Source organism: Melospiza georgiana, chromosome 1 (assembly GCF_028018845.1).
Source record: "Melospiza georgiana isolate bMelGeo1 chromosome 1, bMelGeo1.pri, whole genome shotgun sequence".
In the NCBI taxonomy this organism is placed as follows: Eukaryota; Metazoa; Chordata; class Aves; order Passeriformes; family Passerellidae; genus Melospiza; species Melospiza georgiana.
In genome coordinates, this window is record NC_080430.1 from 17,492,232 (window position 1) to 17,516,715 (window position 24,484).

The 24,484-nt window shown below is 37.0% G+C and overlaps 1 protein-coding gene across 2 annotated transcripts in view; it reads right to left on the reverse strand.

Moving 5' to 3' along the window:
• MYO3A (myosin IIIA) overlaps positions 1-24,484 on the reverse strand; it is a 105,668-nt gene that overhangs the window by 62,140 nt on the left and 19,044 nt on the right. For both annotated transcript variants that reach the window (XM_058031278.1, XM_058031287.1), the window contains exons 3-8: positions 20,480-20,584; positions 19,619-19,718; positions 5,527-5,603; positions 4,124-4,269; positions 2,339-2,404; positions 1,789-1,944 (exon numbers count right to left, since the gene is read on the reverse strand). In XM_058031278.1, the coding sequence (XP_057887261.1) occupies positions 1,789-1,944; positions 2,339-2,404; positions 4,124-4,269; positions 5,527-5,603; positions 19,619-19,718; positions 20,480-20,584 (650 nt within the window). The remainder of the gene's footprint in view (positions 1-1,788; positions 1,945-2,338; positions 2,405-4,123; positions 4,270-5,526; positions 5,604-19,618; positions 19,719-20,479; positions 20,585-24,484) is intronic.

Genomic DNA, 24,484 nt, shown 5'->3' on the forward strand with positions numbered 1-24,484 from the left:
GCTAAACTGAAATATGGGCTATGCTCAGTTTAACCCTGCCATTTAAATTACACTCTGAATTAAACAAGTACTTTTTTTGCACAGATTCAGATAAGAAACGATGTAATTTATTTTATTTTATTATTATTTTGAAAGAGAAAATTCTGTTTTCCTTTGGGAAATTTGACATAAAAATTACACTTGATCAACTATAGGTTGATCAAGTGTATAGGTTGTATAGGTAACTTCATCACATGGTAATATATTCCCTTAAATTCTAGTTCTCATGAAGAGCCATCAGCTTATAAAACACAGTGTAAACAGGACAGAGAAAATACCAGTAGATCATCCTGTTCTTGTGCTACTTGACTGCTCTGTATACATGCAAATTGGGCCACTTTCTTTACGTTTGTATTGTACAGAAAACAAAAACAGTTCATGTAGTTTGCTTTATGCAGTATTTACATGAAAAAAATAAAGGATTAAAAAAAAAAAAAGAAAATAAAAATAAGTTCTCTAAAATGGGTAAAAAAAGTCACAATACCTAATTGACTGGAAGCTTGATTGTTTTCAAAATTATTTTGGCTTTAAAAGGACTAATATCACAAGTGTTAACAAGATTTTAATTAATATAACCTAGTGGTTTGGGCTTATTTTACCTCATAAAATTTCCCTGTGTTTTTAAAAAAAATGCTATTTAAAGCCTGGATTATGTTGCTGGTTTAGTGCTCAGCACTGACATCCTATAAGCTTATTTGAGTTCAAGAATCTTTCTGGATTAAACAAATGTCAAGTCTGCAATATATAGAGAATATAAATCCAGTCTGAAGCTTAAATGAAAGCTAAATGCATAGTTTTATACTGCAATGTCAGAAAAGGGAAAGCACTATTCCTCCCATATCCAGTTAAAGTTGAAAGAACTTCAATATCATAATTATTTCAAAATATATTTTTACTATTATCTTCAAAGCATAGAGTAAATAGAAAATTCTCCAGAACTAGAACTGAAGACTGCTGTATATATTGTTACTCTAAATGTGTCAAAGGAAATGTGGCAGATTTTAACAAGCTTTTTCCACATAAATGATAATGCCAAAATGCATTTTAAATTTCATGTTCCATTAAAAAAAAGTAAAAGCATGGTGCTTTTCCTTGAAGCAGGAGCAGTCACACCAGTAGTACTTCAATACTATTCTACAACATTTCACATCTGATATATATATATGTGTACTGTATGGAGTTTTTTCAATTGTAAAACTGAGCCAAGACATTTTTAAGTATTTTCAATAAAAGCCAACAGTTGTTAAGTGATTTGTTTAGAATTGATATCACTTAAATCCTAGTGGAAGAAAGAAAGTTTCCATTCAAGAAGGCATAAGATTTGAAGCTTGCAAAACACAGTCTGCTGGGACCATCACTTATTTCAGTCAGAAACATCCAATTCCTGCAGGAACCCGACCAGCTGATTTTAGCATACTTGCTCAAACTAAACATTAGCTGACCATGCAAATGTATGAAAATACCAAACATTAATTTCACCTAAACTTAGCCTTCTAAAAGCTGGGGTCTAAGACTATATCTGGAGTCACAGAAAAAAGGAGAGGCACTTCAACAGATTGTTTCATCCCACATGTGAATCATGATGCCTCTCTTTTTCCATTGGCAGTACAGGGAACATCAAATATTAAACTTTCAATTTTTTTGCCATCTAAAGTTATAAGGGTTGAATCTTTCTCTGAGTGCTAGTCATTCTGAAACAGTGGAAGTAGCAAAACTGACCCAACTGGTCCACTGTTTAGTTACTTTTACCTTGCCTTTTCAGTGACTCCCATTTGTTGATGAACATCAATAAATTCCATGAGTTGCCTTTGTAGCGTGTTTTCTTTTCCTTCAATTTGCTTAATAAAATCATGCTGCAAAAGAGTAGATACTGTTGGACGCTTCTCATAATCTTTAGTCAAGCACCTGTGCTGGCAGAAAAAAACATATGATCATTGAGGGTTTGCAGTTAAGTTTTGAAATGCTTGTCTGGAGTTCATTCATGACTCCATAATAAATATATCTGTCTTAATCAAAACAGTTCTGCATGAAAAACTGATACGACTTCACAGAATTGATGACTCCAAAAAGTTAAATTATTGCATTTTAAAAACAAATGTTCTTTAACTTAAAAAATGTCAAGGGTATTGAAATGCTATTTCATGTATAAATACAGAGCCTCACTTGGAAGTCAAATGGATTTACTAACTAGCCTTTTAAGGGAGAGTCTTAGTTGCAATAGATTTCCACAAAAGATATTTTACACATGACATTTACACATGTTCCATATTCAACCAGAGTGGTCTCAGTTGTTACTCACTTGTTAATGAAGTCATTGAATTCAGGTGACCACAGTTCAGGCTGCTGTAGCGTTGGAGGAGGATTCCTGCAAAGGTCAGTGTGGTGATAAGTTAATAAGCTACTCACTTGACAAAAACAATGTGTGAAGGCAGGCTGAGTAATGAGTTTTAGAAGGCCACCGAAAAAAGACATTGATTTCCAGTGGAAAAAGGAGCATGGGTAGCTGATGCAATGCCTCATTGGTCCTCCTGCTTTACATAACTAATAAGGAGAAATAGCATGGAGATAATCTACCAAGTGTAGCTAAGAATCACTGAGATTTTTTCAATCAAATCAATAAAAAGAAATTAAACTAACAACTCATTAATCACTATTCACTTGTAATGGCAAATTCCTATTTTCAAGCCTGAAAAAATATACTTTCTTAGGAAAAATTTTAAAAAGCAATTCTATTTAAAGTTTTCTCGGAAGGACTGAATTCATCAACTTGCTGAACAAAGTGTCCAAAATAATTGGTTCTTTATTAATTATTCTTCATTCATCAGAAGATAATCAGAAGTGAAGGTTTAAATAGAGATCTATTGTAAATGGATATACTGCTTTCTTTTCTATTGTTAGAGCTGTTTACTCTAGGTGTTCTTTCAGTTGAAAAGGTCATGGCAGTTTCTTCCATTCAGAGATGCCATTTTCACTGAGTATGGTCATGCAGACAAAAGGAATGACCAGCCAATAGACAAGGTGACTTACTGTCTCTAATCAATCAACCAAAGCTGCTTTTCTTCAAGTGCTGCTTCATGTTTACTCTATTGCTTTCAGGTTTTACTAAACAGAATGAAAGGGTATTGATCTTATATTGCTCCAGAGCAGAAAGGTGCCCAGCACTTGTAAGAGTATAAGCCAGAAGCTTTTTTGAAGTCCTAGCTGCAGTGACTGACCACAATAGTTTGCAACTGCTTTTTCCATAGCAAGCGAAGGTAGGAAGACCATTCATACTCTGCTTCAGTGCCAGGTCAGCCAAGATTTCTTAAACCTAAAGGTAATTTAAATTCATTTGGGTGTCTTGGTTGAAAAGGACTCCAAGCACTTACTTGGAGTCCTTTTTCATGTATTCTATATGCTATGTGGGGCTCAGCTGTTGTGGTACTGCTCCAGTTCCTAGGATGAAATCCACTAACTACTACTGTATGATCATTACCTACAGACTTGGAGATTGATGTTCTTTGAAATGCCATGAGTGGCACTCTGCCTACTTATATTTTCAGCTTCAAAGCAAAAAACACAAAATAAGTTGCTATTTGCACTGCCCAAGGACAGCAACATTGGAACTGCCAGAAGCAGCACAAGCTAATGAATAGATGAAGCCTAAATGCCTATGAGGATAGAAGATAACTCCTGAAGATAAATATGGGACCTGTTCACCACAGTGGCTGTGTATTCGGACCCTGTATTTCTATCATAAGTCATTCTTTGTAACAGAATATACGAGACAAAAACAAGTCCTGCATTCATGTGAGCAGCAGCTCACTCAGAAGAAGGCCCTATGACTTTTTCTCAAAAGTAGCTAAAAGTCAGCTCTGAACTTCTCAATGTGCCCACATGGTTCAAGCAGAGCCTGCACAAAATACAACTGGGCAATGTATTTTAAATCTGCCTCCTAGTATAAATAACATAAAGAAAGTCCACAAACTTACATGATCTAAGTTTGAAGAAAGCAAACTTTTGGGAAGCAAAAACTTTTGGAAATCAAACTTTAAGGAAAAAGTTCAGTCTAACTCATCAACAAAAAAAGACATCAAACTATTACCTTGGTATTTTGAAGAGTGCCCTCATGGGGTGCAAATCAGCAAGGGGTGGATCTCCATCTCCCAACTCTATTGCAGTAATACCCAGTGACCATGCATCACATCTAGCATCATAAGAGCTATCTAGCTGCTGCTCACAGGCAATCACCTGTTGAAGAAAAAGTCCGGGATGGTTAAATGTCCCCATTTAAGAACATGCCTCTGTAAGAGGAATCTCTTACAGATTGCACAGTGAAATAAACAGATATGGACACATTTAGAAAGCTAAAGCATCCATCCAATTGCCAAACCCCCCCCCAGTGTTTAAACTAGAGAAAGCAGGTGTCCATGAACACCACATTCTCCAGCAGATGTTCTCTGATTTGGAGAAAGGGTACAAATCCATGTCTTTTTCAGCTGAACAAATTCCATTCCATAACAAAGGAAGTAGAAGGAAAGTCAGCAACCCTACAAGTCTTTATATGGATTATTCTTGCTAAGTAATTATTGTAAGTATACTGCTCTCTCTGTGAAGTGAAACAATCAGGAAAGCAGGAGTTGGATTTACTGTCTCTTACTGGGTCCTTATTCAACCAAATCAGCCAATTTTCAGATCAAGTGGATGTGGACAAAGTTCATTAGATCACAGCAAAGCATTTACCTTCAAATAAATTTCAGCTTATCCATAATGCTGGATGAAATCTAGAATTTTTCATCCCATTAGGTGCTGATCTAAACCAACATGTACACCATTAGTTATATGGCTAGACCTATGTTATGAACACAGTTTATGATAAAAATAAATATGTATAAATAGACTAGTTTCATGTGCTATAAACAGATGTACTTGCATGTGTTTGTGTGCACACAAATACTCTAAGTAGATAAGCTTATTTATAAGGAAATATTTTTCCTATCTCAGCTTAAAATGTATCTGTATATGCTTCAATTTCAGTCAGGAAAAACCGCCACAGAATCACAGAGCATCTTCTTCATTCATAATAACCTTTTCCATTTCTTGCTGAAGCAAGTATGGATATATAGTATCAAAAACTTTCCAGGGGCAGAAGTCAAAATATAGAAGCTATAATTTCTCTCAGCACCACCTTGGGCTCCTTCCATCCATGGGGAGATATTTATAGTTTCAGAGCTTGAAAGGCTGAAAAGTACCAAGAGTAGCACTCTATATTCTTCAACATTTAGGTAAGCATTTCAGAGTCTTGCTCCCTGCCTCTAATCTTGCAATTTCAAAAACAAACCTAATTTTAACTTAATTCTTGCAAACATGTAAGACAGAAAGGTTTAAAGCACTTTTTAAAAGGACATTGCTGTTTCATTTGGTGAAAGGACCAGGAAGAAAGACAAAGAGCAGAAATGCAGAATACAGCAGCTCGAGTACCAGTGACAAAATGTTCTGAAAGCTGACCTCTGGAGCCATCCAGAACGGGGTGCCCACGGAGGTGTTCCGACGCAGACGAGTGCTGGTCAGCTGGGCAGACACACCTGCAAGAACGAGGGGAAGCCATCAGCAGAGCAGTTTCCATCCAAGACAGCCCTTCTGAAGGGTGGCATCCTCCTCTTGTCATGCTACAAACTCCTATGCAGGTGAATCTCAGATGCATCTTTCCAGTTCTCTGGAAAGAGAGGCCTCCTCCTGAAGGGTTCTCTGCTTCCTTTTTTGCAGAGGCTTCAGCCGGACCGGGACTTAGTCCCAAATGAGCATTTGATTATTAATCTGACTCCATATTTTTTGACTAGTCAATTAAAGGTTTTCTACAGCTGTTTCAAGAGAGCAGTAAAACACCTTAGGGAGGGTGGAAAAGTACTGTACCTTCCACACCTTCTAATGCTCACTACCGACACTAACCCTCCATTTCATTATATATCTATATTTCATGCTAACACTATAAAATATACCTATTCTCGTCTCTTAACTGCTCTGCCATAAAAAAGAAACAACAAAGCTGTGAAACCTCAAAAATTCTTACAAAAGCAGAAGTCTCTCCATGCTCAAAGCACATTCTCAAAGCAACAATCCTGTAAATCAGCTTTGCAATATGAGCTGTAGTTTAGGGAATTAACTATTTCTGGCCAAGGGTCGGAAAGTGAACTGTGAAGTTCAAAGGTTCCCTGCAGTTTTGAGTTAAAAGACACTGAAATATTAGAAATTCAAGTGGGCTACAACACAATTCTGAGCAGCCTGCCACCAACTTCCTTCCTTAAAAAACAAGGGTGTGCTGGTTGGAATAGTGCATGCAAAAGAGACAGTACAACATAGAAAAAACAGCCCCTCAGCCAGCATGCCCCAAACAATTATGGATTTATGAGTCACAAATAACAGTGAAGTCCACACATGGAGAAAAACAGCCCTTCAGCTAGCAAGCCCGAAACTATTATGGGTTTGAGTAATAGCCAACAGTGAGGTGCACCAGAGGCATATTCTGAAGAGCTGATGCCATGGATGGCCTGAGGTCCTGTGCTCTATATACACATGCTCCAGCCGCAGTCTGACTGACACTGCAGCTCACTTATTTTGCCTTCATGCATACATCTGCCTTTTCTTTAAAATGTAAAAGGACTTGGTTTCACTCTGTGAGTTCCATTTCATTGTTCTGAAACACATGAAGCTCCAGTGAGCACCACTGTCCAGTTTCAACTCTGTATTGTCTGGTTTGAAAATGCTTGACCTTCTCCTCCTGAAAAGCTTGCAGACAGTTCATAACAAGCAATTCACATTAACTATCCAATGGGAATATTAACTAAACCTCTGTCTGGGCAAGGTTTGATTGTTTTGGGGATTTTTCAGTATAGGTAAGAAACCATAGAGAGGCTTAATTTGTTTTTTCTCTCTAAAGCTACGTGTTCAGCTCTGATTCACTAAATATCTGCATTTGGTTCTCACAGAAAAGTATGCAACATCTGAAAATAAAGACTGCAAGGAATACCCCGCCTGCTCCTTTGAGATAAATGCAACCACTGTGGCTGCCTCCCTATAAACCAACCCTGAGAAAGTTCCATCTTTACCTCTCTTTATGTCTGCAGAAAGTCCAATACACAGTGTTATGCATCATGGAAAGCAGGACAATGTGAGTCTTAGCACAAAGTCCATCAATCCTACTTCTACTCAGCTAAGCAGGGGCTTTGTTTTTGCCATCTCAGGGAGTTGTCTGAGATCCAGCTTCCGGCTCACAGAGTCTGTGGCTGTTCTGAGCTCCCAGAAAAACATGTCACACATCACCTCAGCTCGGAAATCACTACAGGGATGCCAACAGACATTATTATGTGAGATCCTTGATTTCAGGGGGAGCTGAGGCTACTCTCCCTTCCTCCATGTTGTGGGAGTCCCCTGTGCAAAGCTCATTTTTTGCAATCTTGGACAAGGATATGAGATTCAGATCTGCAGGCAAAGAAAGACACTGACTATATTTTTATGATTCCATTGTCAGATTTTATAAATAATCATAACTTTCTGTAAAGATAAGGAACAAAATATAAAAGGTACATTACTGTGTTCAATCTTCTCTGTCTATGCACTGTTGGGTTTTTTCCCTCTTCAAACTGTAATTATTAAATGAACTGAAGATTTTTTCCTCCTCACCCTTGTTTCATTTCAATAAAAAACTGATTTAATTTGAATTGTTCACCACTTTCTTAAGGCTCTTGAGGATTTTGTGTGCTTTTTTTTTGGTTGGTTTTTTAATCCTTTTGCTCTCAGCATTAAAGTGGCATTTTGGATTATGCAGCGTAGGTCTTATGACAAATGATATTTCCTTGGGCTTTTTCTGTGTATAGAGGAAAGATGATGTAATTCCACACTTAGTAACATTTCTTCCAGCATTTCAGTAACCAGTCAAGCATATAGCTGGCCATGTTTTTTAACCTACATATTTTCAAACAAAACCATCTTGTTCGTCCCCTCCCCATTTACTACTGCTTTGTTGCAAAATGAAAATCTAAAATATGTTGTAAAATGATGTTTTATTAGATATGAATTATTTTTTCTTGTGTAAGTTAGGAGTTTTATAAATATGTGCATTAATAGTACCAAAGCACACCAAAAAGAAAATATTGGGGATAGAGCTGCATTTCTTCTTATTTTTTTCAGGCACCATTTTACTAATAAAAACTGAAAATTAGGACATTTACACTATGAGTATTTTTCAAGGTTTTCATTGTGAAAACAGGCATATTGAAATACCCTTGCAAGCAACGCCATCTGCTTCTGACCTTAGCACTCAATAAAAGAAAAAAGAGGGCAGAAATTAGTTCCCTATTATTAGGGAAGATTTGTCTCACAGTGCCCAATCTGAGCAGACAACATTATGATCTAAACTGAGAGGCTGTACAACATCACTTTATGATGATGTCCTGTGACAGCAGTATGCCCATTTTAGTGCCTGATGCTGGTGAAGGAAGGGCCAGCCCTAGTAAATTGTACTAATCTCACATTGGACACACAGCAGGGAGACTGCATTCATACATAATGACCTTGACCTTACCCCCAAGGGCTTACACTCCCTTAGCTATTTCTTCCTTCTTTATTTGTGCCTTCAGTGTACACTTCACTACCAAAGCATCCTTATTGTGATCTTCTGTAGGTTAAGAGCATGCAACTCCATTATTCCTCAAAGTAGTGTCTGGACCAAAAACTGCTCACACTCTTAACTCTGCAGATCTAATCAGGCCAAAATGCTTTGAATTATTTCCCAATCTTTTTTTAATCTCCTAGGGAAACAGATGTATAACAGCAGCAGTGTTTCACACTGCATTCCCCTTAAGCTCTCTGGCAGGTATGTTTTGCCATTCTTGTTCCATATTGTATGATGCAAAAAGTGGCCTCTCCCTCCACATCTCTTTGCCCAAAGGTGTGACATCAGTCTTTTATAAATCACTCAATTCCACATTTTTTAGCAGATCTGGAGGCAGCAGGTCCTAGCGGTCCCAGGTTTCCCTTTAGCACCTTAAGCTTTACTTTGAGAAGCCACTATTCCTGCCAGGATGCAGACAGGGAAGTAGCTACTTCCCTCTCAACAGTGGTGGAGTTATAACTCAATTCCTCTGTAATTGTTGATACCCTTGACACTGATTTCTTTGTTTGCTTATTTCAGGTTGCATGGGTGTAACGATACATATCCAGACAGAATATTTCAGACTGGTCAGCTGAAATGCATACAAAAGGCTAAGAAAAACCTCAATCATGCAATTCCTTCATACTACAAAATGACAAAAGACAACAGGGAAAGAACAAGACTAAACCAAGGCAATTCTGGTAGTCCAAATGGCAAACATCGCAACACATCAGGCATGTAACTACATGCAACCACATATAGTGGAATCCCCACTAAGACTGTAAAAGGAGATCAAAGAGCTTCTCCCAGGTTTAATTATTTATCATGAATAGAAAGCATAAAGATATTTAATTGAAAATGTTACTAACAGACCATAAGGACACAAATGGTGGGTTTGATGACTTTACAAGAGATGTTTCAGAACCTTTTTGAAACAATGTCAATATTCAAAATTCCTTATGGACTATAAATTGACCTCAAAAGTAAACATTTAAATTAAAAGAGGACAAAGTCTATACAGCTCAACAGTGAGCTGTTGTGAGAAAAGCATGCTTGAGAACTTCTGGTCAGTGATAAGGGCTCAAATTAAGTCTAGAAATAAAAATTCTGACCTATAAGATGGAAATAAAGAAATAGGAAACAGAGTTGAAATGATGAATCAAAAGTATTAGAATTTTCAGCAGTGTTTTATGTTGGAAGGTGCTATGTTATGAGGAAGCATGACTTGCTTTTCATAAATCTATGCAACCTCCTCACAATCACCTTCTTGTCTGTCATAGTTTGGAAGTGATTTCCAGGATTATTGGCTCCATCACCTTCTGTGATGGAGATCATATGTGGGTCTGACCAGACTGTAGTTCTCTGAATCCTCCTTCTTGCCTTTCTTGAAGATTGGAATGAAAATAATTTTCTTCATTGCTTCAGGAATCTCCTCCAATCTCCAAGATGTTTCAAAGATTATTGGCAGTGATCTTGCAATGACACCTGCCAGTTCCCTCATCAGTCCTGGGTGCATCCCAACAGGCCCCATGGACTTGTGTCCATCCAATTCTTTTAAATGTTACCTAACCTGATCTCCCTTTACTGAAAGTATATTTGCCTTGCTCCAGACTTCCCCACTAGTCTCAGGGATCTGGGATTACAAGTTAAGACAATGTGGCAAAGAAGAGATTCAGGGCCTCCACCTTTGTCTTGTCCTTTGTCACATTCTCCATCTTTCTGTATTATTTTGATGTACATAGTGTTTTACTGTTGAAAACTAGTGTTTCCCAAACCCTCAGGAAAACACACACTGTAGATGCAAATTTTTAACTGAAATACACATATCCAAAAGATAACCAAAAGGACCAGAAAGATCAAAAGCTTAATATCCAGGAAAACCATATATATAAACTGCCTGGAAGATGAAAAATCCATGGCATTTACTACAAAACCAAGAGACATGGAGTAAAAGGGGATTAAAAAGTTAATCTGTACTATCAAATACAGGGGGACAAATATAAATGGATGTTAATGAAATGAAAGTCCAGTGGCTTTCATGGTAAACTCACCATGAGGCTTCAAGACAAAGAAAAAGTATTTTTAAGCATACAAGGAAAAAAATTAAAATCCTAAATCTGATACAGAACCATTAAAAGGTACATACTGATAATAAAATGACAAACAGTGCCCTAAATAAAAGGCAGAACATTAACTACATTTGTGAGATTTATAATCTTTTTTTTAAACAAAAGGGTTTGATACCACTTCTTTCTTTAATAAATCCAAGATCTTTCATTTTACAGACTGGGCCTTCAGTGGAGCAGGTGACCAGGCTCCCCTCCACATGCTCCTGCCAGTTCAGTGCATCACACCACCAATGATTCTAATCAAATCTCATGCTCCAGGGCTTCAGCTGGTTTCCTGAAAGGGATGCACAGGAACATTTGTTGTCCTGTTGCACAATTGGCCAGATGTACTTGGATAGGAGAACTACTCTTCTCTAGAGCCTCAGGGACTTGTACAGCTACACACAATCTGGTGCAGTTTGATGGTGAGGAAATTCCTCCTTCTCAGATGCTGCCTTTCTTATACCTTTCATTCCAAACTGACTGCTGCTTTGACACCCAAAAAGGATGTTTTAAATCCCTGTATGACTAGCAAAACTCTGGAGATTTTTCTCACTGTTCAATGACATGGTTTTCCTGTTATGATAATCCTGGAAACACCTATGCTGTTGGAACAGAATATTTAATTTTAAATATTCAGGACTGGAATACTCCAGTATAAATAAGTCACTGGGTTCCATCTTCAGGTAAAAAATGAATGGGGTTTAGTATACACAGATGAGACTAGAGAGTTTCTAATAACCTCAAAAGATGACTGCTTTGTGACCCATGACAAAACCAAGTGGAAGTCTTTGCTGGCCAGAAAGGGCAATTTTCTCACTTCATGTGTCTCTGGTATCTGACACCAGCTTTCAGCATCAAGCTTCTTTAATGCTTAAGCCACCAGTGACATCTTTATGTGAATTAATAGAAGAAAATATTTGAAAGACCAAGTGAACAGCTTATCCTGGATATAGCATTTGGCCACATGATTTCTGTTTTTTATTACTGGACAGCACAAAGGTTTTCATTCAAACATGGCCCCCCCAAAAATTTTTAGGACTAAGCCTTCAACAAAGAATTAACCATTCAACAACAAAAAAGCTCCACAGCTCAAGTCAATGCAATCCATCTTATCCCTGCTAACCCTGGGTTGAAAATTTGGAATTATTACTTTGATTGGGTTCAAAGCAGTTTGACAAGCTGCTCATGAGGAAAGCTTTCTTTAAAATCTTTTACTTTTATTGGCTTCTGCCATGTCTCCTGCTGCATTTTAGCAGCAACATGTGAATGTCATGCTATATTGTATGCAGAAATGACAACACAATAACAGCCTGGTTTTTATCTGAACCAGTGAAGCAGACAGCTTTATTATGGATGTATGCTAGAATGACTAAGACAAATACAAGTCTTGCTATGACTCATTGCTTAAAGTAAGTTAAGGGCAGAAAGAAAATGATTTTATTTTTGAACTTTCAAATTAAATCAAATTAATTAATTGTTTCATTTTTGCAGAATGATTCAGACAGCATTTATAGCTAATGCAGGGCAAGCACAAAAGGACACACTAGGATATTCTTACTACTCCAGAATAAGTCATCTACAAAAGTTTGGAACACTACTCAAGGACATGCTGAGCTCCTCTTCAATGTCAGCAGGGCATGCAAAGCTGGGAATGATGATATATATTAAAAGGGACAGAAACTGAAATGCCCCAGCATTTGAACTTGGATCAGTCACAACTGACTTCTCAACCTATTCTCTGAGCACAAGGGGGCTCTAGACTCCCTCTGCTGCAGCCCGAGCTGTGCCACGTGCAATCCGAGCACAGTCCTTGGGAGCCTTCTTGGCCCATGCAATGCCACATGGCCCAGACACTTGCCAGGCTGAGCTGTGATCAGCCAACAAACTGCCTCTAACAAGGCTATTTGTGGTCATTTAGGTCATGCCAGGAATGGCCATAGCACTGTGTTACAGCAAGAGAACACAAGAGCCGGTGAGGTGTTGCGGTGAAAGGAGCAGTGCTGGAGCTCCCTGCCCAACCTCAGACCAAAGATTTACAGATGCTTTTTTCCCCTCCAGACCAGCAGAAAGCTCCCTCATCCCAGGAGATATGAACAATTAAAGAGATGGAATTATCAAGATGCAGTTGTACCATGGACTCATTACTCCATGGAGACTGTCCCCATTGTTCTGGATATGCTGTACAGGGTAACTGATTTTACTTCTCTTGCTTTGTCATTATAGCAGCTGCAGGCTCAGATACACTTCAAAAATTCAATATTTTTAGCACATTCACAGAATTTTAAATATTTTGGCCTGTATTTCTGTATCAGAATACACATAAATATCACGGAACAATACTTAACAGAAACACCTGTGCATTCTATCTCATGTTGATCAATTGTTATTGATCACTAGTAGTGGTAAAGCACTACTAACAATCCATAATTTGTAAGAAAAAGTGGTATACTACTGAGACAATACAGGATGTTGGCAAAGTAACTCTTTCTAGAGGAAAAAAAACCCAATAAATTTATTTTAATGACTCAATGGAAATATGGAATTAATACTTGCATTTAGTATTGCCCAAATGAAATTATGAATACATTTTAAAGTAAACATAGAATGAATTTAAAAATACACTTACAAAACTGTGTCTTGCCATTGACTAGTTTCACCAAATTGCAATTTTGAATAATAATAAGGCCATCTAGGAATGCCTGTTTTAAGATTTCTTTTTTTCTTAACTTTGAAATACTTCAAATAGCTTTAAAGGAAAAATGATCATTCTCCCCATAGCAAAATAATAACCTAATTACATTCCAAACACAAACACTGACCTCTGTCAGCTCCCAAACTACATAGAAACAATAGTTCTAGTATTAAACAAAGCAATATCAGTATGTCTGAATAGAGCAATACATATTCCCTTCCCCAATTCATTCTTCCCCCAATGAGTTGTTCTCAGGGTAAATCTCTAGCTGACCCGGGCTACTGTCCATGATAAAACTGTGCTAGCTATATGCAAAGTGGGATATCTGAAACTGCATTTGGAATGCCAAGACAGTATTCACAAACAACATCCAACACGACACAAAAGCAGAAAAATGCAAACTAAGTGTGTTTAAAGTGCGAAAATCACCCTAGCTTCACTATATATTCCATTAATATTACAATACATGTTTTAATTATGCAACCTATTTATCCACAGTGCTAAAGGAACACTTGAAGACATTCTATTAACTGCAGCAACACAGCTTGTATTTTTCCACCATCTGCCAGCAGCATTGAGATTGCATTACCTTTTTTCCATGCTTTCCACTGGAACCTCCTTTACATATTAAAAAAGATAGATCTTTCCTATGTATTGCTTATCCAGAGCCTCTAGTGATGGAGAGTTTTAGGTACTATTAACAAAACAACTAAGAAGAAACTGAAAATGTACAGTGCCAACCCTTTCCATATCCCCTTCCCACAATTACACTACTGGGCAAACTATGAGCAATCATGGGATCTCTTGTGCCTAAAAGTAGGCTCGAATTTTAAAGATTTAATGAGTCTACCCACATTTTATTTTCCTTACAGGTACTTGAATATTTCTGATACCAATCTAGATGTCTGACTTTTTTTCCCAGTGACCTTTCCTGGTAATAACAGCAAAGGTCTAATTACACATGGTATAAAAGTATGTTTGATGCACAGACAGGCATGGCCTTCAGAAAGAAACAGTGCTGCTGGAAAAATATGCATTTCTTAAGTGGGGAAGTATAATTTATATTTTTTTCTGGACATTTCCAAGGCAACAGCTGCTCATCCTGAGATATTTCTAGTCTGGGAAAGCAGGTTTCAGTAGTCCTGAAGAAGTATGAGCTACCTGTCTCTTGGTAAAGACTATCAGCCTAAAGGTCAACCCTCAAAAATATAGCTAAAGAGAAATTTTCCATGAGCCTTACAGTCCCCTCTTTTTAGCTAAAAGAATCACTTTGCCACGTGACCGTAGGTGTTTCATATAGCTTTTAGTGGAAAAATGGTTCTTTCCTCCATGGCTTCTGTGACATCAGCAACTTGTCTAGTTTGCTGATAGGGAGTTGTGTCCTCTAGGATCCTCTTTGATAAAAAAAAAAGCATGAAAAGTCCTGGCTTTTGAGCTCCCAGAAGCACTGAAATGGCAGGGGATTTCAGAAATAATTTCAAATAATTTCAAATGAAATGTCACTCAGACTTTTTCAGACCAAAGTTAAAGTAATAACAACAACAACAACAACAATAATAATAATAATAATAATAAAGCTAAATATCTCTTCTCCCATTTTGAATCCACATCTTATAGAGCTGTGGCTTAGATTGACATTAATGCATGAAAGGCCCTGTGCAACATCCTGATTTCAAGAAAGGAAATTGAATTGAGAGGGACTATCCAAAGAAGCAAGTATTTGTCAGCAGAAGTAGATTTTACAACCTTAGTGTCCCATGAAACTGGTTGCACATTATAAGATGCAGATGAATGTATGAATTTTTACTACAGATGAGGTGTGCTGTGTGTTCAAATGACTCCAGGCCAGCTTTTTTAACTGATGAAAAAAAATCAGACACTTAGATATTTAGGCAGAAAAGTCTGCATATAAATTTGTCATTTGACTTTCAAAAGGTATCAGGCATTAAATTAATTTCTTTAAATTTCATTACATTATTTTCCTGCACCTTTAGAGGCTAAAATTTCATTTGAAATCTGTCTTTTTAACATCAATCCACTGTGCGCCACCAAAGTTCTGAAACAGATGTAAAAGACTTTCTCCACAGAACAGGAATACGAAACTGAATATAATTAGGAATATTTATCAAAAAAAAGAATTTAATTCACACCTTACTTGCCTTCAGTTCTTTCTATATAACAGATTACATAGCAGTCACTCTTTAAAGTGCTACAATGAATTTAATGTAAATGTATACTTTTCTACCAAATCTCTATCTTATACTGAAAACATACTACACTTGAATATAATGCAACTATATAATGTGGTAGAGGGTATTCCTTCCTTGAACCCTAATTGCTGCATTTCTCAGGCAGAACATCCTACCTCAAAGCTTTTCTATCAGAACAGCTTAGGAGCTAATTCCCACAAATGTGCAGGTAGTGAAAGTAGTCAGCCTTGTCTTACAAAGAGAATATGGACTATTAATATATATAGAAGTTTAATGACTTTTTAGACTAAATCTGTGGTCAGTGGACATTCTCACAGTAGATCCCCTTGGCTGGTACTCATTTTCTGTAGAAAATAAAAATATTTTTGTTTCTCTCTGCTGATCTAAATTATCATACCAGATGGATGCAAGGCCAGAGGATGCATCCCTGGTAATCGGTATTTCAAAATTTTTGTGGCTTGGACAGTTTAAAGTAAAACTTTATCTGACAGCTCCTTGCTAAGCAATTAAGCTCCAGAAGCATTGTTGTGGGATGTTACAGAATGTTCTGGGTTGCAAGGGACCTTAAAGATCATCTAGTTCAAACTCATCTGCCATGGCAGGGACATTGTTCACTAGACCAGGTTTCTCAGAGGCCCATCCAGCCCATCCAACTTGGTCTTGAACACTTCCAGGGATGGGCCATCACAACTTCTCTAAGCAAAAACTGTTCTAGCACCTCACCACCCTCACTGCAAACATTTTTTTTTTCTAATATCTAATCTAAACTTACTCTTTTTCAGTTGAGGCCATTCCCTGTTGTCCTGTCCCTACATGCTCTTGTAAATAGTTTCTCTCCAACTTTCTTCTAGGCTTCCTTGGGTATTTGACTTTATTTAATCATTAATCTATATTGGGATTGGGTGTTTCTTAGATATGAGAATGTTACTGGGTGATTAAACAATATTGCAGCAGATTTTAAGGGAAAGCAAAAATTTCACTCTCCAAAGCAGTCTGAGTGAGACATGGCAGTGGGGCTGTGGTATTCTTTCAAAATCTATCTCTTTAACTGTTAGTACCTCTAGAAAGGCAAACTGTTCAGAGAGTTAGCCTGGATTTGGAAGAGCTTTTCCCTACATTTTCTGTGTCACCTCAAGCAATTCAGTCTCTCAAAGTTTCAGATCCCCAGCTGTTAACTACAAATTAAAGTAATTTACTTCTCCATAAGGGTGTTGTGATGGTTATCCATTATAGACTGTGCAGTGTTCAGAAACTATGGTTCCAGCATACATAAATACCTATGATGCAATGACCACAAAGCAATGTGTATAAACTGTGTCACAAAATGAAGCTTCTGAAAAGTTTTTACTTCTGAAAAGTTTGTACTGCCGTGCAAGGAAGGATTCACCATGGCAGAACACTATACACCAAGTTCAAGGAGCTCAAAAGCAATGAAGGAAAAAAAGCCATTTTCAAGCATGATTTAATTCACTAGAATGGAATTGTTTTTTCACTTATGATTCTTAAAATGTTCCTAAATGTACTTTAAAAAGAGGACAAAAAAAGCTAAATGATTGCACAGCACACGCAGACTAAGAATAGGTTTTTTTTCTAGTTTTGTGTTCCATAAGGCACTTCACAAGCCCATGTTTCAGACACAGGGTTTATGTTTAGAAGAAAATCACCATAAATAGCATCAGGGGAGGACAGCAAAGGCTTCTTCAGGAACATCTCATGCATGCAAGAGGATGGTGCAGATAAAGTTATCTTGGGAAAGGCTCACTGCCTTGGTCATGTGTGTTTGGTGGTTGAAGGAGTCCTTGGTTCCCTGCCTCTGTTCCCCTCTCCACAGAGAAAAGCTGTGTGCATGCTAGAAAGGGTGATGTGATTATTTGGTTGGGATTTTTTGTGTTTGTTTGCCCCATGTAATAATTGGTTCAGCCTAAATCAAAAATTTTGCTTCCTCTGAGTATTTACTGGGTGAAAAAGACACTATGCCTCCATGTCTATCTTACTCTGTAGCCTGTCAATTTAATAGGCTTGTATAATAAAAGATGACTGAGTTTAAGTCCCAGATCCAATAAATGTTTATGTACAACAGTCTGTAGCAATGCCAACATGAGAGATTTTTATCAACTCACATTCCTGGCTAAAAAAATGATCTTGAAATCTGATTACTGTGGGATTAAATCCCCTTAAGTAGAAGACACAAATCCCACAAATCCCAGCTGAATACCTTAAGCAGCAGCTTGAATGGTGAATGGTACATCTTCCATGATGATTTTATGAAGACTATAAGTTTATTCCATATGAAACTACTCATTATTGGCTTCAGATTGTTTTTCTTCCTGGGGAGGTGGGGGAAAGCCAGGGAAAATATCAATCTACTCCAAAGTTAAAATATCAATTTACTCCATTTGTATATTCCTTTGAGAGGACGGACTGCAGCTATTGCAGGCTCCTTTTGAGCCCACATAAATGTGTGTGTAGGTATATTTGTTTCTTGTGCATGTTCTAATCTGTATTTTGGTATTACAATTTTCCCACAAGAATTGAAGATTATTTTTCAATTACAGCCTTATCAGGAGATTGCAGCACCTGGGGAATAAAAAATTCAGGTCCTCATCCCTACAGCTTGTAAGTTTTGATATCTGCATAAGTGATTTCATTTTCAGACGCATTGATCCTCTAATTGCCTCCAGGAGCTCAAAATTTTTTTCCACAACAAATTAAAAGCCTGTGTGCAAAAATACTGATTTTTGCCTCACAATAAACTTCCCGACTACCAGAAAATACTAGTAAGTATATTGCAGATGATTTAGGAAATACAAAGATTTTTCAATCGAAGATTTTATCTGAGGAATATAAAATAAATACATGACATTTCAAAGTAATTACTAACCCTAACAGTTTTGGGAATTTGTGTGTGAAGTCATGAGAGTTCCATAAATACAACCTACTGGCCAGAAGATACTATACTAAAGAGAGTTAAAAATCCCATGATTAGTTTAAACAATTGTTATACATCAATTAAATCAGAATCATGAACAAAATAGGAGGACAAAGGAAAAACAAACATTTTCCATCTGCTGAATTAAACATATTTACAGTTGTCTGCTGTGCTGTGAAATTGCGACCAGTAAATTTACTTTTAACATAAAAAGGCAGTGTTCTACCTGAACATAATAGCTGATAACAACAAGCACTGCAAATTTTTATACCCCTCATATGAAACAAAAGTCAAACCTAACCGTTTAGGCAAATTTCTGTGGTATTGCTGATAAATAACAGGTTGCATCCACTTATTCATTACTCTCCTCTTCCCTTTTGGTGATGACACCAAAGATGGGAGCATTCGGGAATCCTTTTAGGCCTAACAGGCTTCAACTGACTCTTTTAATGCCAAATCTCACATTCAGATTTGCCAAAATCTGTCTTCCCAGGCTTTAGAAAGTGGGGATTACCTATATAATATTTCCTCCTCTAGTGCCTTCAAATATCCTTTGTTTTGTTTTAAATCAAATAAAGGAAGTATATGCATCTGAGATGGAGCTCTCCCATTCTTCACAACACCTATTAAGTTTCAAATGCTCTCATATAAAACATGAAGCTTTTTACTATCAGCTCCTAATTTCACTGAACCAGTGTGTGGTTCCTGGAGGAACTGAATATCAACCTTATTTTGAATCCTATATTCTTGCTTTGCTATTTCACTTACTCCTTGCCTCAAGGCATTTGGCACTTACCACCACTGTATTATAATTCCTGCTTTTTAGCCATGCCATTGAAACAGCATTACCAAAATTACTAAAATATCTATCAAGTTTTAAAAAGTAACATTGGTTACCCAAGTGATATTTTAACAAGAAATTAACACAGTTAATATTTTCTGGTCTATTTACTCTATTTTCCATACTTCAGGTGTAAAACATTGTACATATAAGTAAACATAACATACCAAAATCCACAAGCTTGACTCCTCCTTCAGTGGTCAAAAGGATATTATTTCCCTTAATATCACGGTGGATAGTTTTGTTTTCATGCAAGTGCTGAAGTCCCTGGAAGGTGAGAAGTAAACAAGAACTTTTAACAACAGCTCTGTCCTCCATATTACATTTGCAGAAACAACAAGGTAGTGGAAAAGTATGAAAAATACTTGAATCTTTTTTTTAAATCCAGAACCACCGGGATGTCATTCTCACTGCAAAATCACTTGCACATGACAAGGAAGAACTATTATTTCATTGCTCTACTTCATGACAAATAGAAATTTTAAGATGAAAGCATAAAAATATCACTAAATATAATAAATTTAAACCATAAACTCAAAGAAAACTACTGAATTCTAAATTCTGCCAGAGAAAGTAAAATTTTAGTTATAAGAAAATAATAAATAAAGACAGCTGATCCTAATGAGCAGAACCAAATTCTTGTAGCACAGTTTGAATTTGTTAGATATGTGGATTATTTTACTTCAAAAACAGTTTGGATCCAGACACAGGAGGCTGAACAGTATTTTGATGGTATTTCCGCTATTTCTTAAAAGAAAAGCAATTTTGATGCTGAACTGTATTTACTACGAAAATTGATCAATAGTCAGAAATCAATTTTCATTCTCTTACTAGTGAAATGAACAGATTAACTGCTCTTTACCTTGCCTGCTTAAAAAGAACCATCCTAATTACACATTGCCTTGATTTCATTAAACACTGCTATAACAAGATAGTGAGCTGTGTTAGTGGGGACATGATCTCCATTCATTTAAAGAAAAAACTATGAGCTGATTATTGACTGTCCTTTCATTGAAAGCCTATCTTACCATCAGAGCTTCACGTAAAATGTAAGCAATTATAAGTTCATTCATCCTTTCGCCTCTCTTCAGAAATCCCTTCACAAGGTCAGTCACAGATCCACCATTGCACAGCTACAAAACATAAGGGGAATATAAAAAGGAATTAAGGAGTGTTGGAGTAGCCACCTGGTTTTCATTTTCAGTATTTTTTATATCTGTAGCCAAATGAGATTCTACTAAACTAAAAAACCACAAATTTTTCCTTAAGTCTACTATTTATACGAATAACATACACGGCAATTTTTGCAAATTATTTTTCACTACTTTCTGCATTTAATTCTTCTTGTCCAAACACAAGTATAGTAGTGTATCTCTTTGTTTTCCTATATCCATGATTGCTTTTCACTGAAACAGAAGTAGATTACAATGCAATAAATTAGCTGTGAAGGCATGTTTTGTGGGGCATACTAATTGCTTCTTATATTCATCATGTGGAACTCGCTACCAATGCAGATTATTGCAACATCAATTCTCAGGTACAAAAGCTATGTACAGAAAAAATGGATTTAAGTCATCAGCAGACAGGCAGCAGAAAAATTTCCCCAGCATGAAACCTACCAAGGGTAAAGCTGCCTTTTATGCCAAGCAGCACTTAATTCCTAGCACAGGGAGATGTGATACACAAGGCATGGGCATTGTGGAATATGATGAAAGCACTGTGGAAAGAAAGGTCTCCCACTGAAACAAGGTGGGCTGTGGGTGTAGGATTAATTACAGCCCTTGTTGCATCAGCCCTGTCAGCTCCTTGTTCCAGATGTAGAGCCACAGTCTGCCCTGGACAATCCTCTCCCACTCTCCAGAGGAGAGAGCACAGCCAGACTCCTGCAAACCCCTGTCCTGTCCCATTTATGTGTATTGTATTTGTGGGGTGCCCAGAAAAAGGAAGGAATGATGAATCTGACTTCATGTTCTCAGAAGGATAATTTATTATTTTATGATACTATATTATATTAATGAATACTAAACTATACTATACTGAAGAATACAGAAAGGATACTTACAGAAGGCTAAAAGATAATAATGAAAACTTGTGACTATTTCCAGAGCCCAAACACAACTTGATCCCGACTTATTTTGACAATAAGTCAAAATAATTCACAGCAGAAACCAATGAAACAATCACCTGTTGAATAAACAATGTCCAAACACATTCCAAAGCAGCAAAACACAGGAGAAGCAAAGGAAATAATACTGTTTTCCTTTTTCTCTGAGGCTTCTCAGCTTCCCAGGAGAAAAATCATGGGCAAAGGGATTTTTCAGAAAATGTGAATGCCGCATATGTGGGGAGAAGAGACCTGGCCTTGCTCCCTAGAAATGACAGTGAGCACACATTGCCAGCAGATTAGTTTGGACTGCAGTACTTCATATGTTCACTTTTATAATTTACAATTTGTCTGCTGGAATAAGCAACAATGTAACTTTAGTGGGTACCTACTACTGTAGGAGTTACACGTCTGCAAAGATGAAATAGGCACTTAAGCCCTTAAACTATCCATAATGCACCTGACAATACTCATTGATTGAAGAGCCATTTGCCTCTGTAAAAGAGTAGCTGCTTCCAATAAAACAGTAAAATAAACTTTTATTCTTACACAGTATTATCATTTAGTAGCTTTTCACATGAAACTAAATTTCCATGTAAGCTATTTTAACAATGCAGCACAAAACAGTAATTCCTTTGCACTACATTTGAAGTATATTCAAATCAAAAGCATAATTTACCAGTAAAACCTTTCAACTGCGGAATTCTAGACATCGGATTCTTTTGTATATGTGTATTTTTCATCTGTTCTTCTTTACCCCCTACATTTTTTCTGTGCTGCAATTAAAAAAAGACTTGTACCTTACAGTAAGAAGCATTTTTTATCCCTTTGTACCCAAACATAACAATAACTCTCTGACTATCTTTGAAACCCCTAGGCTGCTCTGAACTTGCACCACAGGAATGCCTACAGAAATGCCATTCAATACATAACTCTTGTTGCAAGATGTGTCCCCCATCAGGGCAGCAAAGGCTCTGGTCTGACAGGGGCTGAGCTCTATGGCAACAGTCCTGGACTCACTTAACCTCACCCTTACCTAAGTGGGACAATATGCATGCTTGGAGAGGGAAGAACTCATATGCTTAAATGATGGGATTAAATGCTTGGCTGGATAAGGATCAGATTCCCAAGCAGGATTTCATTTATTGTCATTAGCCATGCTGGTCTGCCTTCTACACTGACTTTTTCAAGTTAGTTATTTTTTCACAATGACTTTTTTTTTTCAGGGTTTCTATCATTTTAACTTTGGCACATCACCAACATATTTAATCAAATCAATGGATTATTAATTCTGGTTAATTTAAAGCTCTTTCAGAGCACTGAAACTATCTGACAAGTATAACAAACCAATTGTGAAATACATTACACATATGATAGTCTTCAAATTATTTTTCTTCATTATCTCATATTATATTTTGCCTCTAACAGATGGATCTTTTTTCTTTACAGAGCTATATACCTATTCAGTGTAAATCAAACCAATGCAGAAATGAATATATTCTTTTTTTAGGCAGAAGAAGGGAGAAACTACACCTCAGAAATCACCCTCTTTAAAGCTTAGGCAGTAAAGCCAATACTGAACTTATTTGCCTGGGTCAGCAATATTAATTTTCCCTTTCTTTAGCATGATGCTCTAATTTTTTTACTACTCTCATAAGATATAAATCCTCATTATGAGATAAATATCTGCATTGTAAGATAAAACTTACTGAAAATATCAGGTAAGGTAAGATATTAAAACTATGATTATTTTAGACAAAACAAAAACTGAACCTGGGTATAAAAAAGGTCAGCTAAACTGGTGTTGAAATAAAGAACTCAGAAGTCAGCCCTACCACCATGGAAACTCTCCACCGACTCCCAAGGCAGGGGGGCTGCTTAGACAGAGTTCAGCTGAGGATGTTATAGAGCTGTACTTTCACTTACATCTGACAATAAATATTTTTCTGAGACCATCAGCATAGGAGGAAGAGGGGAAAAAAGGCTGGGTATTAGAATGCAAGCAGCTATAAGTAGGAAAAGGGATTATTGGAATACAACCACAATTAGAAAAGGAGATTATGGCAGACACTGCATGTGTGTGCTCTACGCTGTGTGGGCGGGAGGGAGAATGATGACGACAACGATGACACAGGTTAGTATTAACTTTGTTCTATTTTTATCATCATGGGTAAAATCTTGTATCTGCCCTAATTTCCTATCTCTACTGTGCATTTTTTGGACGTGAAGCTACCACATGTCCCTAAAACCAGCACATAACTAAAGCTGAAATGGTGATTCTTTCTCCTGACTGAGGCTATCAAGCTGCACGTGTACTCAATCCAGAGGTATCATAAACACCTCAAAAACATCCAGCTCCTAATGAGTGTGGCTCTTCTCTTCTATCTCAAAACTAGAAGCTACACAAAGTTATAATACTCCTGCCCAATATGGCGCTGGACCATGCTTGCTTGGGAGTTTGAGTAGACAGGAAATAAATTATCCTTGGGAATGCTGATCAAAATCTAGTCAATAGAAACTTATAGGAGTAAAAAAACCCTAAATCATTTAAAAAATCACATATCCTTGATTTATACAGTCCTTTAATGAGAGATTATGGGATAAATGTTATTTAGCAGTACTGCCAGACAGAAAGTTTCCTGGGGTGTTGTTAAAAATTGCAGCTTACAATTATGATATCTGCTGCTTCTTAGTAGCATGCTGTCCACAGTAAAAACACTGCTAAGCCTCTTAGCAAAGCTGCTCAGTTCAAGTTAAGTCAACTGAAATGCTTGGATGACAAGAAATCATGAAGGCAATAGAGATAACTTTTTAAAAAGATCTCTCCAGTTTTCAGTGAAGCATCTAGAGAAGGGAGATGATGGTGGCTATTACTTCATTGCAAACATTGTGAATTTACATGACCAAACAGCTGATCAGTCTGCGTCAT